Source organism: Filicampus tigris, chromosome 20 (assembly GCF_054856515.1).
Source record: "Filicampus tigris isolate MCC_2025a chromosome 20, RoL_Ftig_1.0, whole genome shotgun sequence".
NCBI classification, from domain to species: Eukaryota; Metazoa; Chordata; class Actinopteri; order Syngnathiformes; family Syngnathidae; genus Filicampus; species Filicampus tigris.
Genome location: NC_141236.1, coordinates 3430937 through 3449694, shown reverse-complemented (window position 1 = coordinate 3449694; position 18758 = coordinate 3430937). Strand labels below are relative to the sequence as shown.

The following is an 18758-nucleotide window of genomic DNA, read 5'->3' as shown; positions in this document are numbered from 1 at the left end:
GGAAAACATGATACAATATTTCTGTTAATTCAATCTGTATTTCAATAGAAATCATAATCATTCGTATGATGTAATCACACCTTTATTGGGCAAGGAACCATATTTGGTAACCAAATTTAAGAACGCCGCACATGTGAGTGATAATCATTCAAATTGTGCCGTAAACAGACGCTTGGATAAGTTGTTTACATGCTGGTGTACTAAAGGTATCGCATCCAGCATTCTCATAACTACAAATAATGCCTGATCCAGGATACGGTTTCCACGCAGTTTGAAAGGTCACATGCATGCAAAGACAATCAGAAAGGTTTTGTAATATATAACATGAGAAGTCAACAAACATTTGTAACTGTGGAAACTTTGGACCGGTCCTTATTTTAAAGGAAATCTCTCCACTGGGCTATCCATAGCATAGTTTATCAGTAAGGGTCAAGCAGGGATTTGGGTCGGAGCCTCGGGGAATGCACTTAGCCAAGGTGGCTGTTGTTCCCCTGTTAGCAGGCCTGGGGTGTGGGTCACACAACAACCACAAGTCTGGATGTTTGCCCCCGCTCACCTTGTCAGGCAGATGCTTCAAGACATTCACCGGGTTAGCTTTTGGATTCCAAAACAAGTCATTTAAATCCATGCCGCAGTGATATTCACGTTTACAAAACATGCTCCACCCCCAACTTAATTGGAACCGGTAACCTCCTGTTTTAGACACCTTCATTTGTGAAGTAAATGTATTATTGTTCTTTTCCCTCGCTGCTGTATTCCCCACGCAAGGTCTTAATTCCTGTTTTGTCGTCATTTCCATAGAATAGGCACAACACCCACGATTTGCTCTGCTCACTGGTGTTCCAGACAATTGTTTGTGCTCCATGGATACGAATAGATTTAAAATTGCATTCGGTTGAAGTGAAGTTATTGTGAGGGTGTTGAGTCTATAACATGCAAAAAATAAAAAAAGGGGTTCAAATTTCAGGTAAAATTGTCCTTATTCTCAAGCACAATATATTGTTACACAAAGCACAAATCACAATTATAAAACAGGAAGCCAACAGCAAAATTTGGTCAAAAGTTTTAGAAACCACTTTTCTTTTTTTTCCATTTCTTTATTGAAATTCATTTAGTTCAATGTCTCATTCTACTGTTTTGAATGACAACGAGAAAAATCAACTTACAAAAGAAATCATAAAATTAATAAATAACCAAAATGTATTTAAACTCAAAGTCAACCCAAACATATTTTTTTTCAAGAATATGTTCTTTGCAGGCCCACGAGGTGAAACAAGGCATTCTGATTAATATTGCATTTGTGGAATATGCGTTAAGTAGTAAAATCCACCAGTTTTTGTCCATTTCAGGGGGCGGCCATTTTGTCACTTGCTGTCAACTGAAAATGACATCACAGTTGCTCAGGGCTCAGCTAACAACCAATCATGGCTCAGCTTCAGAAAACAGGTGAGCCGTGATTGGTCGTTAACTGAGCAACTGTGATGCCATTTACAGTCAACAGAAAGCTACAAAATGGCCGCCCACTGAGATAGCTAAAAAAGGGTGGATCTTGGTGCTTTACTCTTATTCCACAAATGCAGGAGTAATCAGAATGCCGTGTTAAGACCAGCGTATGCGCAAAGAACATATTATTGTAAAGAAAATGTCTGTGTTGACTTCCCCTTTAAGGTCAACTTATGACTAGAGTTCATATATTATAAACTGTCTAATGGATTCTCTGCAAACCATGACTAATGAACGAATGAATGACATTTTTAGATTTGTTTGGGGTTAATATTGCATCACTGACCAAGATGTTAAAGCTCAGCCACTTGACCCTAATGCAGGAGGACTGTAACAATAAAAAATAAAGTAGGAAAACAAAATCCAAGATTTGCACTTTCATCTTTAACATATCGGCACCATTATTTTTCACTGGTGACTTCATCGGCCTAATGCACCTTTTAACACAACCATTATCATACTGCAATGATAGAAACAATCAATACTATATAAAAACGCAACACATAATCTGAACTGGTTCAGAATCAATATTTGTCTAATAACATGTCAAAAAAAAAAAATATATATATATGTAGCTAAAATGCTTCAAACTCACCAGATTTGATGCTTATTAAAGCACAAACATTAAATGTGTGCTAATTAAAATGGATGGATGGATGATTTCTACAGACAAATTGGCTGTAACTAGTTTTGCTCCGACCAACCGAGGGATGGGGAAACGCTGACGTCATCAAGCTGCCCCTGCGAAGGTGAACTTGATATATGACTGATTAATATACCGCACAGGCACGGAAACAATTATTAGACCACCTTTGTTTCTTCAATTTCTTGTTCAATTTAAATGACTGGTACAACTAAACATGCATTTGTTTGGACAAATAAGGATGACAACACAAATAGCTCATAAGAGTATCCAGCCATATTCCACGCCTTTCTTAATAGTAAACTAAATCACTTACTGTAAGTTGTTAAGATGGTATGGTGCCAAATGAGCTAATAATTTTTTCCCCGATTCTGATACGACCGATTCTGAAGGTCCTGCATGGCAGCTCGTAGAGGTTGAAATCTTGTTGGACAAAAAAATAAAAAATAATCTACAACCACGTATAATTACTGGAAGCAGTGGAGCCAAGAGAATATTAGAATGCATATTGTAAATGTTGGTCAGAGCTTCTGATAGTGTTTGGGCCAACAGAAAAGGCCTTGCAGGCCCAAGCCGCCCACCACTGCCCTCTACGGTATGTCATGAATAGATGTAGTTATGGCTAAAATCCTGCTGCCAATTTGGCTAACTGTAACCAATTCAAACCTAAACTCTTACCTTCATACTTTCGCAAGCGTAGAAAAATTTGGTACATTCTCCATTGAAAACTTCCTTTGTTCATTTGGCCATATGTCATAAGTGAGGTTACAAAACTGTTAAGCGGGGGTCATTGAGGCCTCAGGGACCACTGAGGCTTGATGCTACGGGGCAGCTGCAGTGGCTCCACTATTCCCCTGCTGAGCATGAGCCTATTTTAACAAGGCAGACCTATTGTCTTTTCCTAAGAATGACCAGAGAATGTGGTAACTTCCGTGTGTGTGCGCGTGTGAATGCGGTGAGTGGGAGGGGAAGAGAGGGGTGAGGGGGCTCGGGGCCTGTATTCCTTCCATTCATATCCCTCTGGGAGCACATGCCACCAGAACTAATTACCTGCCTGCAAGGACCAATTAAGTCGGCCCCCTAATGCCACATAACAAGATAACTTCAGCTGTCCGGGAGGCGTACAGGAGTGCGTTGGTGGGGGGGTAGGGTCTCTGATAGCGACGACGGTAGGACGTGAGAACACAGCATTGATATTTGGAGTCCACTTTGAAGAATTGCACTGTGCTGTATAAAAAAGCCAATACAACATGATAAAAAGAGAGTGTAAAGAAATAAACAGGTTTTATGAGTAATCATTACTGCGGCAGATGTGTACTTTTTAGCTGTATTTATTGAACGTTTATTGAGATGTGTGTTGGATATGTGTCTTGAAGGGGCGTGGCCCAGTGCGTGTATCCGGAGCTAGAGTCTGTGCTGTTTCTAGTTGTGTATTAAATAATTACTACTTTTGGCACTTATTACGCACCGACTAGCCATTTTACTCGGGACACTAACACAATCCATTACAAGAATGATAACAAAATTATTGCTATGCAAACACATTAATTCTTAATGAGAACTGAAAACTGATGCAGTCAACTTGCCCCTCGTATGTAACAGGATAATATAGCAAAAACTGAAAGAAACAGCTGATGATGCAGTGCAGTGCTTCAGCTTCAAAAGCATTTCAATCAGGAAGTATATGTATATGTACATATGTATGGAATTTGGTCAAACTTGGAAAAACATTTTCAAATTTAAAATAAAAGCAACAAAACAACACTGAAAAGCACAAGGTTGTCATCAGTTTTTGGACAAATCCTAACTGTCGTGGGTCCATGTGAAATAAGAGCTTGCTGAAAACCGAAGGAACATCAACATTCACAGCATAAAAATTGAAAATATTAATTGTTCCAAGAATAAAATGATATTTACGTCAGTTCTTGGTTGAAGCTCCAGCTGGCTGCCAGGGTCCCAATAACAAATCAAACCCTTTAGTAGCTTTCCATCTTCCAAAACCAATTTCAGAACAATACCTTACAGTTGTTAATGTCACTTGCGGACACTGACGAGATTACTACAGTGAAATAGTGCTTCTAGGTGTGAGGATAAAAAAGATTTAATCAGTTTACCTGAAGCTAAATGATCCATCTAATAGAATTAGTACCGCATTGTAGGACTTTTTTAATACCTCTATATCAGGATAAAAACGTTACCTGGGAAGGAAAACGGTGTCATTAATATTTATGATGTGGTTGATGTGAAGACACATTAGGATGTGTTGGTGGGTAAACAATTCTGTTAAGATTGATAGCTGCATTACCTGATCCAGATAGAACCCATGGTCCCATATAGTAGCACCACTGCTCACCACCGGGGTTCTGTAAGGTTTTTATTATTTTAAGAAATGTGATAGCTCTGTTCTTTACCCATGACTCAATAAACTGTAGTACCATACAGGGGCGTTACCAGAGGGGGGGCACCATCCAAAGAAAACTGGATGTAGTTCTGATGGCAGAACTCCCCCCCCCCCCCCCCCCCCCCCAAAAAAAAATTGTCACCTGCATGTCCATACTGTTCAGTTATGGGTGTCTTTTAAGTCAAATAAAATCAAATCAACTTTTACTTGTTTAGCCCAAATCACAACAACAGTTTTCCCCATTAAAGAGAAAACAAAACGTGTTTTAAGGTGAAGAAGCCCTACGCTGGATTTCGACCTACTTGAGCATTGCAGCACTTTTTTGCCCCCCCGGGTAAGACTAACGCCCACCCACGCCTACACCTGGCAACACCACTGGTACCATAGAACACTCAAGATATATAGGGATTAACATCCAACAAGTATTTTGTTTTCATTTGGTGATATATAGAACCATTGGATAGTACCCTCATGGATACACGCCAAAGATCCACATTTGGCTTCTATGTGCCCGCACGTAGCCTTGGAATAAAAATCAAGTACACTAATCTACCCATTTTCAGCCATCCAAGGAGGCTGACATTTTATGTAGCACCGCCCCCTGCTGTCAACTCAAACTGATAGTGTACCCTTGAGCTCAAATTGCAAACGTCATCTGACCAAACCCAGAAAACGGGTGAGCTGTGACATTGTTTCCATCCTCAAGAAGAACAGCATTTATATCATAGTATTCTTGCCGATGGGTTAAAATGACAATGAACTGTCGACTTAACTGCTACCAGTATATCCAAATGACGCTTTGAGACAACCTTCGCTTAAATATCCCGGGTCTGCTTGATGTGGTTTGACAGAAGCTGTAATTCCTGAGTGGGGTTGGGGGGGGGGGTGGGGGGGGGGGGGGGGGTCAAGGACAAAGGATGGAGGAAATGTTCTCCCCGATGCCTTACTCAAAGGTGACGGTTTGGAAAGCCACCTTTCACCTTTGATGTCAGGGATTCAGACAGAAACGGACCCCCATCCCCAACCCCCATCCCACCCTCTCAGTGGCTTGTCTCTCTTCATTTGACCTTTCAAATAACCTCGGTGTCAGTCTCGTGTCACCCAACAGACATTGGATCGAAGCAACGTCGCACTAATGCACATATTTGACACACTTGACATTACTTTTGTCGAGCAGCTGCGATGGAGGACCTCGCTGGTCTGGAGATAGAGTAAGAACAATGACTCAAGCTTGTGCCATGACATTTATTGGAAAATGGGCGATACATGCAAAAGATTATTTCACAAAACAATTAACATTATTATAAAAACACATTCGGTGCAGCAATTAACCTTAACAGCTTAGTTCTTTCGCAAACAAAGTAGAACATGATCACCATCTAAAGGCGACTGTGGAAACTGCAGCCTGACTCATCCATTATCTGAGCCGCTTTTGCAGACAGAAACAATGGCACTTATGAAAGTGCAGACTGGAGAAATTTCAGCAAAGTAGATCACAATGAATCTTTTTGACGATCTTGGTCAAGAGCTTCTTGGCTGGAGTGAACGATTTCACAATCTGCTCAATCTGCTCGGCCCTGCGCACACAAACAATGACATGAAAAAGCAGTAAGCATTGTCCACGAAATTTTGAGGGGTTTTGCTCAGGGGCGTCCACCATTTTGCTTCCAAGGTCCACACAGAGAAAATAGAAAGATGCAAGGGCCGCTTTGGTGCTTGAGACCTTTATTTATTTATTTGTTTATTTTAAACATGCTTGAAATAAATAAATCTATCAGTATAAGACGGGAGTCATATTTACATAGTACGTACATAATTACGTGCACCAGCAAGTGTTAAGCTACCGTTAAAAGCCCTGACTGGCTACCTGCTCCCTACCAGCGCCACTTTTAAAGGCAGAAGTGAAGTTTGGCCACCTTGTTTAGATGCACTTTACTTTTTCAATACAGAACTGTCATCATGTTTTTTACTTTTGTACTCCATATGAACAAATAAGTTATTATTGAGCATTCTTTCTTTTAACTACAATTGCACAAATTAGTTATGTGCATTTTCTATATTTACAAAATGTAACACTTACGACTACATGACGGGGTTTAATATTTCAAAGCGTTCTCCTATTTTTTTATCTGTATTTCTGACTGAATCTACATCCAGGAAACTGCAACCTAAAAAAAAAAAAAAAGAAATAGAACTAAACGGCAACCTAAAAAAAAAAATTAAATTGAATCATAAGGTTCTTAATTCCCAGCCTTACTTATTTAACCTGCTCATCTAAGAACAGATCTTTTTTATTATAAATCTTTATTATTCTTTCATTGAATGTAATATGGTGACCTCTGTGCGTTGTGACCTGGCACCCTATTGACCAGCTTCTGTTATTCTGTCTTGCCTTCCAGTGGAGAAACTAAGGAGTACAATACAGGTTGTGTCAATTATTTTACTAAACACTAAAGACCTCGAAGAATGGATAGCAAATAGCCACGGGACATAGTTTGGACACCGCTGCTTTAACATGATTTCTCATACAGTCTTAAAGCGATCACGGCTCAGATTCAGAAAACAGGTTAGCCATGATTTGTCGTTGTGAGCAGTTGTGATGTAATTTTCAGTCGACAGAAGACAAAATGGCCGCCCCCAGAGATGGCTAAAAGTGGGTGTATTTTGCTGGTTAACTTAAATTCCACAAACGCAAAATTAATCTGAATGCCGTGTCTCAACTAGTAGGCCGGCGGGGAACATATTCTTGAAAAAAATATGCTTGGGTTGACTTCCGCTTTAAGAACCTCGGTCATACGTACGTCGTGTCTCCAAAGATGTTTTTGAAGCCATCCACTTGCAGAACATAGAGGTGGTTGGCCAAACTGACTGACAAGGTGACCTCAAACTTGGAATGTCTCCTCACACTACTGAAGACAATATTTATTCTAGAACAAGACAACAACATTGTTATTTGAATGCCAAAGTACAGAATATAACTACAAACTATGCCAGCCAATACTCGGGGTAACTAACTTACCGAGTGTCCTCACAACTGATGTCCACGATCTTGAGCCGTATACCGCCCCACATTTTCAGCAGTCGTAACTCCTCCCCCAAGAGACGACAGGTACTCGCCACCAAGGACACGTCATGGAGCAGCTGCGCATGACAGGAAAAACATAGATGAAACCACAGTAACTTGCCACAGCATCAACGTCCAATTCAATTAGAACAGCAATATTGGATCGTCTGTGATCCATCCACACAGACCTTTGGAATGCAACTACTTGTTGGGTACTTCTCAACCCAGGCCGTTTCACCCTCCATGTACCGAGAGAGCAGTTTGTGAACCAATCGCGTGTGGCTCTGCGACTTCTCATCTAGATATACAAATCAAACAAATGAAAATTAGTTATAGGGTAAAAATATTGGGAAAAATAGTTATTGGGTAGATGAGACTGCAAATGAGCATACTGTGTCTCAGGCAAATTGCATCGCCACACTTCATATAGACTTTTGTTTTCCTTACCATCAAGACGAAATTGGAAATTGATATGTGAGGTTTTACGCTCAGGTTCCTTATCAGCGCTATTTCCTACAAAACAAAGACAGCACATTTAGAGTTTCTCCAGGTTCCACTCACATTCTAAATTCATGCATGTTCCGTTTCATTGTCTATAAATTGTCCGTAGGTGTTGAATGTCATACATCCTTACAGGACCTCCCCTTGGAGGAGATAGCAAGGCTTCTGACAATTTTCAGGCACCAGTCACAACTCTGAAATTCTGTCCTTTAATTGGATAGATCTAGTCGATAGAGAGATTATTATATCTATCTATATATCAGACAATATTATATCATGACCACCAAACGGCACTAAAAATGCAATTTCATCTTCTTTATGTTATGACATTATTACACAAATTTTTTTTTTTTTTTTTTTTTGCTTTTCAAACATTGCACCCCTAAAATGTGGCTTAGTCCAAGTCAGTGGTTCAACATAAGTGCAAGTCCTGTATTGGCAACTAGTAAAATGCATTACTTCTTCTGACAAGGCAAAAAATATATACCTGCGTGCACCACCTGCAAATGCAATGTGCCGTAGAGGAAAGTATATAAGGTGTAGTTTTCCTTCTTTTCTCTTATGCTCCATTCAGTCAGCCTGAGAAAAAACATTTACGAAAAAAAATGACACGGTTATCTTTTGTGTAGAGATGAGCGCCCGAGGGCAAAATTAAACAGTTCGCATTTGTAAGTTGCAGCATCATATCGAGTAAGAAGCCATGAAAAGGGAAACTGACGTGTCAAGCACGCCGATGAAGCTCTGAAGATTTTTCGTCTCGCCTTTCAGACTGCTCAATTTTCTTGACGCCTGCTGTTTCTGCAACTCCATTTCAAATATTTGTCTGTGGTAAGGAGGGAAAGAAAATATGCTGTATATGAAACAATTTTCAATATTAACTGACATAAAAAACACTTGAATTGTCTTGATCTGTTTACCGTTTTTTGTCATCCAAAGCCTCGTTGACTTTCTTCATTTCTGTTGAAGAAAATGTGTTTGAATTTAACAAGTGGACTTCAGAGGTACACAGTAAATTCAATTAAACATACGCAATGTGCTAGCTTACCTTCCTGGAGTGACATCAGACTTGACGTGTTTTCAGTTCCTTTTTCTTCAACTGCTGCTAGTTCTGGTGAGGGGACATCAATATAAGGGTATACAGTACTGATGGTCAAATGAAGCTTCATGAAGCACTCACTTGTGATATCTATTTTTTATACTCCTCTAGGTGGTGCTCTTGGTTCAAAGATAAACCGTACTGCAATGGAAATGTATAAAATTTCCACAGCATCTTAAAACAAGAGTGTCATCTAGATGGGTCATTAAATACCACAAGTGCTTCACGAAGCTTCATTTGACCATAACGAGTATACATTAGTGCTTTCACCCTGATACTACAGTACGTAGGTTCTACAGACCAGTGGCCACCAACATGGTGCCCGAGTAGCCCCCCCAAGGACAAGCTATCTGATGATAATTTACTAGAAAATAATTTGCTATTTTCAGAAGTTTGTATCAAGCCGGTCGCATTAATCAGTACCAAAGAAGAAGCTCCCAGGTTCAAAAATGTTGGTGACCCTTGCAATAGATAACACCATAAACACACTAATGAACTAAATAACAAAGCAAATAAAATAACTAATTAAGTAACATGAGCGCATTGAATATAACTGAACATTTTTCAGAGAAGGCATTACCTGCTTCCAAATCACCAATACAATCATCCAGAATTTTGATCATCTCATGAGATTCCGCTGTACTTTTGAACTTCTGTTGCTTGTCCTGAAAAGAATAAATCTCAATGCCAGATGATCTCTAACCAGTCCTGAGAGTCCACTTGAAGCGGAAGTCAACGCGAACACACATATATATATATATATATATATATATATTTTTTTTTTTTCAAAAATATGTTCTATGCAAGGCCACTAGTTGAAACAGGGCCTTCTGATAAATATTGCATTTGTGGAATAAGAGTTAAGCAGCAAAATCCACCCGTTTTTAGACATCTCTGGGGGCGGCCATTTTGTCGTCTGTCGACTGAAAATGACATCACAGCTGCTCACAACGACCAATCACGGCTCAGATTCAGAAAAAGGTCCGCTGTGATTGGTCGTTGTGAGTAGTTGTGATGCCATTTTCAGTCGACAGAAGACAAAATGGCTGCCCCCAGAGATGGCTAAAAACGAGTGGATTAACACTTATTCCACAAATGCAATATTTATCAGAATGCCCTGTTTCAACTAGTGGTCTAGCATAGAACATATTCTTGAAAAAAAATATGTTTGGGTTGATTTTGTTCTAAGTTTTTCTTTTCTTTTTTTTTTTTTTTTAATGGGATTGTCTACTTACCACAAGAGTCTGTACAAGATTTGAGTACAGGGACTCCTTCATTTCATGTGCACGGATTTTGCTCATCTTTCTGAAGAAATTGTTTCTCTCTTTTAGTTTTACACCAAAAGATCTGATCTGTTGATTCAAACAAAAGGCAATCCATGACTAAATTCACTGAATGTCTCGTTATACTTGTATGACAGGTAAGAATATACAAATTTGGGGAAAGGTTCATGATGGCAACAGTTTGATGCAGGAAGATGGGTGTGACGTATGGGCATGTTAAAAGGCTGTTTGGTAAATTTTGCAAGCATACTGACAAAAAAATAAATAAATAAAATAAAATAAAAAAGCAGTACCTCCTTTTCTGAACATTGTTTCAAATCTGCCCACAAATGTTTATTGATCACCTTGAGAGGTTTGTTTAAGTCCAACATTCTGAAATTCAACCTGAGAAGACAAAGGTGCAGTATGTCTTTTAAACTTTTCTGACACAAGTGTACTGAATTTGAGTGGCCCTTATGACTATAATTAAAATAAAAATAAAAAAAATACTCTTACCCTTCCACCTTTTTAGAGAGCATCTCGAAATCTTCTTCATAGCCCATTTGAATAGGATGAGTTATATGTCTGTTTTTCAACACATCCATTGCTGAGCAACCAGTGCCACATGGAACCTGAGCACAACAAAAGCAAATTATTGCATGCCGTTTTTTGGGGGACCTTTTTGGTAGCATAAACCTACTCTGCTAGGAAGGACACTTTGCCGGGGTTGATGGATCACAAAGTCTATGTTGAAGAGCTTAAAGAACTCTCGCACTTTGATACTGCCATCCTTTAATTTCTGTGAGAAAAATAACAGGCAATCACAAGGATTTGGTGGGAAAACAAGCAATGAAAAAAAAAAAAAAAAAAAAGATCTAAAAACAAACCTGCATATCACCGTCTTCGAGATGGGATTCCAACATGCTCTGTTTGAAAGCTGACGACAACAAAACACTGATATAATAATAAGAAGAAAACAACTTGACAAAACATATGCACTGGAAGAACTTACTAGAGTTTAATGAAGCGTCACATCGGCTGCTGTTTGAGTGAATACTGCTGGAGGAATCCGTAGGCTGGTTTGTCATGGATGGAACTGTAGTGATGTTCACGCGATCATTTTTCAGAACATGAGCTGCTGTTTCCTGGTAGGAAATCAAACGTGGGAATGTTTTACCATCTGATAAATTAGTGGTTACAGAAATGGTTTTGGAGAGGGATTTAGTTTATTCTATGCAAACTGACATACCATTGCATCGGCCTCAGGGAACATCACATTGGATGCCCTCATTTTCTTTTTGTCCTCTGTGTCGTTTTCATCTGGTGGCAGGTGTCTCTTGATTCCTTGGACACAGTCTGGGCTGGTTTCTTGAAAAACATTGTCCAGTAAGGTTTCATCTCTGTTGAAGTCTTCAAAAGGGCTTGTGTTTTCGGGGATTTTGGGGGGGCTTTTGGTGTCCAGCGTTTCCGATAAATCTTCGCAGCTCCCAAGCTCCTCATCATAAATGTCACTCATGTCATCATCGTTCCATTTTTGCAGTTGATTGGTAATGTCGGTTGCTGTTCTACTCGCAGATTTTTCCTGAGAGTTGCCGATGTCTGCTCTGCTTTTTTGTGGCAGCTTTGGCTTAAAGCCTCCTGTTGACAGTCTTGAGATCAGCTCTGTCATCTTAAATCTGAAAGGAGTTGCCGCTGTTTGGTACCCTTGCGCACCATGTTGGGTATCCTCATCCTCTAAGCCTGTTTTAACAACCGGCACAATTTCCGGTACCAAATCATTGTTGTCTGTTGTGTTTTTGCCAGCGTCAGGGTTCAAATCGGGCAAAGCTGCGGTGCAAAGATCTGAATTGCGTAATCGGCCAGACTGCCTTGAAGTAGTAGGTGAATCTAACTTCTGTGACAAAGGGCTAGTTTTTTTTCCTAATTCATCTTCTTTGCTATTTTCATCTGAGTCGACAGCATCTGGACATTCCACGACATCTTGACCAAGCTCTTGAGTGGTATGTTGTGAAGTCATCTCTCGGCTCTGTTGAACATCAGCATACGGATGTTGTGTTGACGATTCACACTGAGGCGGCTCAGCGGAGCATCTGTCGCCAACAATAAAGCCCGTTTGAACATCTGTCAGGTTGATGCTTACATCAGTTTCTCCATCCACGTTCCTCTGTTTACTTAAAAGACTATTATTGGTGACCATGTGGCGGGTGGAAGGGAAACCTGTATTCCACAATATATTTTGTCCTGGATTGAAACTGAGTACTGATAAAGGCATTTTTCTTGGCACACCACACATCTCTTCTTGTTTCTTGGCAGGAGACATTTCATTGGATGGTACGCTCGCAGAAATTTTTAAAGTGTGACTTTGTGTTACATCCATAAACAAATCATTCATTGTACATCTTATAGTCTTCTCTCCCCCAGCAGTTACCAAGTTGACATTTTCACCGGCTGCTGGTTCCAAATGTGTCGCAATGTTTGAGGTGAGGTTTCCTGTCACATCCATCTCGGCGTCGTTCGTTGAAAACCTGATCGTTTTCTCTCCTCCGGCAGGTACAAAGTGGGCATTTTTGTGTGTTCCTGGTTCAAATGGTGCATCAATCATGGCAGTGAGACTTTGCGTCATATCCATTGCTGCGTCATTTGCTGAAAACCTGATCGTATTCTCTCCTCCAGCAGGTACAAAGTGGACATTTTTGTGTGTTCCTGGTTCAAATGCTGCATCAATCATGGCGGTGAGACTTTGCGTCCTATCCATTGCTGCATTGCTTGTTGAAAACCTGATTGTTTTTTCTCCTCCAGCAGGTACAAAGTGGACATTTTTGTGTGTTCCTGGTTCAAATGGTGCATCAATCACGGCAGTGAGACTTTGCGTCATATCCATCACCGTGTCATTTGCTGAAAACTTGATCACTTTCTCTCTTTCAGCATGCATGAAGTTAACACTGTTGTGGACTTCTGGTTCAAAGGGAGCATCAATCACTGCAGTGAGGCTTTGCGTCATATCCATTGTGGCGTCATTTGCTGAAAACCTGATCGTTTCTTCTCCAGTCAGTACAGAGTGGGTTTTTTTGTGTACTCTTGGTTCAAATTGAGAATCAATTTTTGTGGTGAGGTTTTGGGTCATATCCATCGCTGCATCATTCGCTGAAAACCAGGTAGTTTTTTCTCCTCCAGCAGGTACAAAGTGGGCATTTTTGTGTGTTCCTGGTGCAAATGGTGCATCAATCATGGCAGTGAGACTTTGCGTCATATCCATTGCTGCATCATTTGCTGAAAACCTGATAGTTTTTTCTCCTTCAGCAGGTACAAAGTGGTCATTTTTGTGTACTTGTGGTTCAAATGGTGCATCAATCATTGCAGTGTGGCTTTGCGTCATATCCATCAGCGCGTCATTTGCTGAAAACTTGATCATTTTCTCTCTTTCAACCTGGATGAAGTTAACACTGTTGTGGACTTCTGGTTCTAAGGGAGTATCGATCATTGCAGTGAGGCTTTGCGTCATATCCATTGTAGCGTCATTTGCTGAAAACCTGATCGTTTCTTCTCCTCCAGTCGGTACAGAGTGGCTTTTTTTGTGTACTCTTGCTTCAAACTGAGAATCAATTTTCGTGGTGAGGTTTTGTGTCATATCCATCGCTGCATCATTAGCTGAAAACCTGATAGTATTCTCTCCTCCAGCATGCAGAGAGTGGCCATTTTTGTATGCGCCCGGTCCAAAAGGCATATCAATGTTTACTGTAAGACTTTGGGTCATATCCATTGTGGCGTCATTTGCTGTGAACCTCACTGTTCTCTCATCACTGTTAGGCATAGGTTCCAGAATTTTGTGTGACTGTATCGTGAAAGCACTGGCCGTGTTTACAGAGCGACTTTGAGTCACATCCAACTTGAAATCGTCAGATTGTAATCTCGCTGCTTGCTCTCTGTAGTCCTCTTGAGTGTCAGAATTAACCTGAGAAAGACCAATATTTTGAATTAAATCATATTGCCATTTATTTAGTTGACTCATCCGTTTAGTTCTGTTTCGGTACAGACTTTATTGCCAAAGAAGCAACTTCCTCTTGCAGTTAAGTGTTTTCCCAACTTTTCTGAGACAGGGCACTTAGACTACGTAAGAAAAAAACTCACAACACCAAAGTAAATATGCAGATCAATTATGTAAAAAGGAGAGAAAAGCTTACCTGATGTTTCAAAGACGGCTTCAATCGGGTTTCCTTCCCTAAATGTACAGATGAAATTTTTTTTCAGTTGCAAATATCACTCAAAATGTTAACAGTAAGGTAATAGTGTGTAAATGATTGTACCCGTCTTATAAGATGACCTCCGTTCATCAGAAAACAGCTGATGAAATGTGGTTTGTCGACCTTTAGGGTGTATTACTTGCGCAGGTAGGGGACATTGGAGAGGCTCAGCATTTGAGCCAACAGCACCTGCTTGAAATTCTGTCATATTCAAGCTCAGGTTGTTTTTGGGACGGATTGGATCTCCATTAACTGCTTGATCATTTGCCCTAACCAAAGGGTTCCTTTGAGCCATGCCAGCATGTCCAGGATCAACTCTGGGGCCTTTTTTTTTAAAGATGTTTGCAAGGAATTTCTCAAAATCGGGGTCCAAAATTGTTTCAGATGAAACAGGTTGGCCAGTAGTCGCTCTGTGTTTCTTTTCCCTAGATGATGCTAAAAGGCCTGTTTTTCCTTCACAGAGAAAACTGTTAAAATATGGAGCTGGGGGAAGTGACACAGCTCCTGTGATTTTAGCAGTACAACTCTGCGTCATGTCCATACAGGCGTTATCCGCAGTGAACATCATTGTCTTCTCGGTGGATTTTTCTTTTAAAACCTCCTAAAAAAAAAAAAAAAAAAGGAAAAAAAAAAGAAAAGTATGTTTAGTGAGGTTAAAACCAAATTGTGAGCACATTCATAATGTTTTAAATCCTAGTATGATAGTCGTAGTGCTGGTTTCTGTAAAAAAATAAATCACATATTTCCAAAAGTCAATACTTTGATAACATTGACCCTTCTAAAAAATCTAAGTGTGCCAAATATTTTGGGAGAATCCTGCTCATTTCAACAATATAATGTCGATTCAATAATAACCATAAAACTGAAGCCAGCTGCAAAAACCTTTGTCATGACTGTATAGATTATACTGTTTATTTTCAACTACCAACAACTACTAATTTAAGAAACGTAATAAAGCCAACATACATTAAATATACAGGTAATTCATTATCCTGCATTTCAAAACGTACCCTTTCCTGTTGAAGTGTGTGAAACGAATGATCCTTTAAAGAGTTTGTATCTAAAAAGGTAAAGCACCAGTTACTAAAAACAACATTAGATGAATGCCGCTGATTTAACTAAACAATAACATACCGGTTATCTGAAGAGTCGCTTCTTCAGCATTTCCCCTCTCAAACCTTTTGAGAACAAAACAATATTTGCTTCATACAATAATTTTATATACAACAACATCTAAGGCACAACAAGGACAAAAATTCTGAGTGTTAGCTCCTGAAACATAATGAAGTAAAATGACTGACTGAAGAGAGGGTGTAATCAAACATACCTGTTTCCAAACGCTTCTATCATAAAGAAAAAGAAAACATGTAATCAAATCTGTTAAAAAGCTACTCAGAAATGTGAAATGAACTATGAGTAAATCTGTAGCAACAGTTTAAAGGCAATGAAATGTGTTAGTACTTGAAATAAAGTACCTGTTGGATTGCATGACCCCGGTATCATTGTGTTCCGTTTCTGCAACGTCTGTGGGTTGCGTCTTGCTTGTAATGCAGAATCACATTGGGAATACATTTCTTCTTGGGGAAAAAGACACTGAAAAGGGTCATCGTCGTCATCATTTGTCAGTCCTGCAACGTGGCCCGTGTGAGTAACTGTCATATGAATCTTGCTATCATCATCATCTTGAGAGTGTCCAATATTCCTGCCGTTATGAGGCGATTTCCCCATTTCAGAATGAACCAAAGTTGGAGCTCGATTTTCCTTTTCCTCATTGACCTTCTGGGTTTTGATCTGGGACATGATACTTTCCAACGTTGTCCCGTGTGGTTTCACATTTGATCCACACGATTTTGAAAGTCTATGGAGCAAGTTGTCGAAAGAAGGATCAACACTCGACACTGATGACATAACTCTGAAATCTGTGATTCTGCCAGCGCACGGCATTTGTAAATCTCTCGCGACTTTCACATTATGGCTGAGGCTTTCGCCATCTGCTGAGGACACCGCTGTCTTCTTCTCGGAAGAAAGCAAGGCGGTTCTATTTTTCTGTGCAGCATCAACAAGACAGTCTTCATTATCAGTGGTGTTGATAGTGTGATTCAGGGTCATCTCCATGAAGCCATCATCCTCACTATACATCACAGTTTTCTCTGCAAACCCTTGCCCAGGTTCAAAATTGGCCTGTTGAGTAAAATGTAAATGAATGAACATCCATAAAATGTGTAAAACATCTTTGAAGAACATTACAAGCATTCATATTCAAAATGTAGAAATTTGGTACAGTAATGAAAATAATCTCACATTTTCTTTTAGTTCATAGGTGTGAAGAGGCGCACTTATCCCTGGTTCCATTCCTAGATTGATTTTGGACACACATATTTACAATGCATGCAACAGCAAACAGCAGTTCAATAGAATTTAAAAAAGATATACCCATTATTGTTTGACTCCCATCTTCACCAACTGACACCTGGGCACTACATTGGGGCAAATGAAAATACTACATACAAATCATTTTATTTTGGACAAAATAAGATAATTTGAAATAGTCACTTTACCTATTTTGTGCTGATATCGCTGCTAAAAAAAAAAAAAATACAAGAAAATAATTACAAAACAGCTGAATATTCAGTATTAAATCATATATAGCCAATATATTTTTGAGACCTTACATACCTGTAGACATTAACTCTTGGAATGGGCTTCTGGCAGGCGTGGCATTTTTTGCATCCCTTTGGAAAGGAAGACAGTATTAAAGTATGTTGTTGTTTTAACACAAAGAAGTGGGTTTTCAGTGTTTTACCTGGAATAAAGAAGGACATCATTGGCTGGCGCAAAGCTAACTCTTCTGGAATTTCTTTTTTCAATTGGTTTGGCACACTCAACCTGAATGAAAATAATGCATTAAAATTGTAGTAATATGCTAGTATACATTTTAAACCAACAACTCCATTTACCTCATTTACATGTTGCTCTGGATCTGGGAATCTTGTTGATTTCCGTGGGGCTTTAAGAATCTGGAAATTTAAAATATAAATAATTAGAAAACATAATTGTTGTAATTGTGCTTTTTTCCATAAAGTATGTAAGAATGCCAACTGTTGTTTGTTTTCTTCATTAGGTCATTGGCATTACTCACAGAAGAAATGCGTCTACTGGAGGAGTTTCTTCTGTTTTCACTGTAATATAAAACAAACAAGTTAAATCACATAACCTAATTACAAGGAGTAAGAAGAACATCTAGTGTTTTGACTCACTCATTCTTGCCAGAGTCCAAGAGCTCCATTTTCAACTAAACTATAAAAAAAAGAGTATTAGGTACATGCATTAACCTTTTAAGTTGTTGTTGTTTTTAATCGCTTGAGAAATGTCAAAAAGAAGTTATAATACTTTTCAAACATTGAGGGTGAACAGTTTTCCCATAAATTAGGTCTTTTTCAAAAGTGGGTTTTCATTTTGGGGAGATTTTTGTTTTAACAAATGAGAGCAAATATACACTAACGAACGTCAAATTACATGTTCATCGGGCTTGATGTCACACCAAAAAGACACCAACATTCATCAAACACTTTGATTGCATTGCAACAAATCCGATACGTATCCGACCAAGGACCACATATGAAAGTGGCCGAGGTCACATTTGAAAAAAAGCGGAATTGAACTGTTCAGACTGTCGTAAAAAAAATCTGCAACAGGTCGCATATGGGCAAAAAAAATCCGTTTTGGGTCGCATTTGCCTGCGGTGTGAACCTAGCCTAATTCGTGTTGACTTGTATTTGGCTTGCTAGCATTATAGCGTGTCATTAATAAAAGGGAGCAAAAAGGTGGAAATAAATAAGAAGGTCATACATACCTCTCAGGGGTTACTTGCGAAACCGTTATGATTATTGATAAATATTGGTACGCGTTAACAAATAAGTATATCCTTGATGCAAAGGGTGACAAATTGCTCGATTATGCGTCAACTGATAGCCAACGTCTGGAGTTTTGAATTTAGCCGCCTTCACGCATGCGCAGTGAACTTATGCCGCTGTTTTTACCATAAAT

The 18758-nt window shown here is 39.4% G+C and overlaps 1 protein-coding gene across 3 annotated transcripts; it reads right to left on the bottom strand.

Moving 5' to 3' along the window:
• Nucleotides 1-5778: 5778 nt before the first annotated feature.
• On the bottom strand, nt 5779-18713 carry knl1 (kinetochore scaffold 1). Of its 3 annotated transcripts, none has more exons than XM_086019491.1 (32): nt 18565-18713; nt 17969-18003; nt 17851-17890; nt 17669-17728; nt 17515-17597; nt 17388-17443; nt 17270-17291; nt 17145-17188; nt 17013-17065; nt 16187-16892; nt 16039-16054; nt 15846-15889; nt 15722-15771; nt 14775-15312; nt 14652-14689; nt 11720-14422; nt 11483-11615; nt 11358-11407; nt 11171-11269; nt 10987-11102; nt 10785-10875; nt 10444-10560; nt 9789-9873; nt 9158-9220; nt 9030-9069; nt 8831-8935; nt 8600-8691; nt 8059-8124; nt 7800-7909; nt 7567-7688; nt 7349-7474; nt 5779-6124 (listed from the first exon to the last, which is right to left on the bottom strand). In XM_086019491.1, exons 2-32 carry the CDS (start codon nt 17995-17997, stop codon nt 6028-6030), a joined length of 5994 nt encoding a protein of 1997 aa, XP_085875617.1. In that variant the 5' UTR covers nt 17998-18003; nt 18565-18713; the 3' UTR covers nt 5779-6027. The 3 variants fall into 3 exon arrangements, with proteins under 3 accessions (XP_085875617.1, XP_085875619.1, XP_085875618.1); XM_086019493.1 differs by having other exon boundaries at nt 17270-17288; XM_086019492.1 differs by having other exon boundaries at nt 17969-18008; nt 18565-18709.
• Between the last annotated feature and the right edge of the window lie 45 nt (nt 18714-18758).

Coding starts and splice junctions, on each gene's coding strand:
- knl1 (XM_086019491.1), bottom strand. CDS start 17,997: ATGGAGCTCTTGGACTCTGGCAAGAATGA. Junction 17,444..17,514: donor GATGTCCTTCTTTATTCCAG/GTAAAACACTGA, acceptor TCCTTTCCAAAG/GGATGCAAAAAATGCCACGC. Junction 10,876..10,986: donor CTCTCTAAAAAGGTGGAAGG/GTAAGAGTATTT, acceptor TTGTCTTCTCAG/GTTGAATTTCAGAATGTTGG.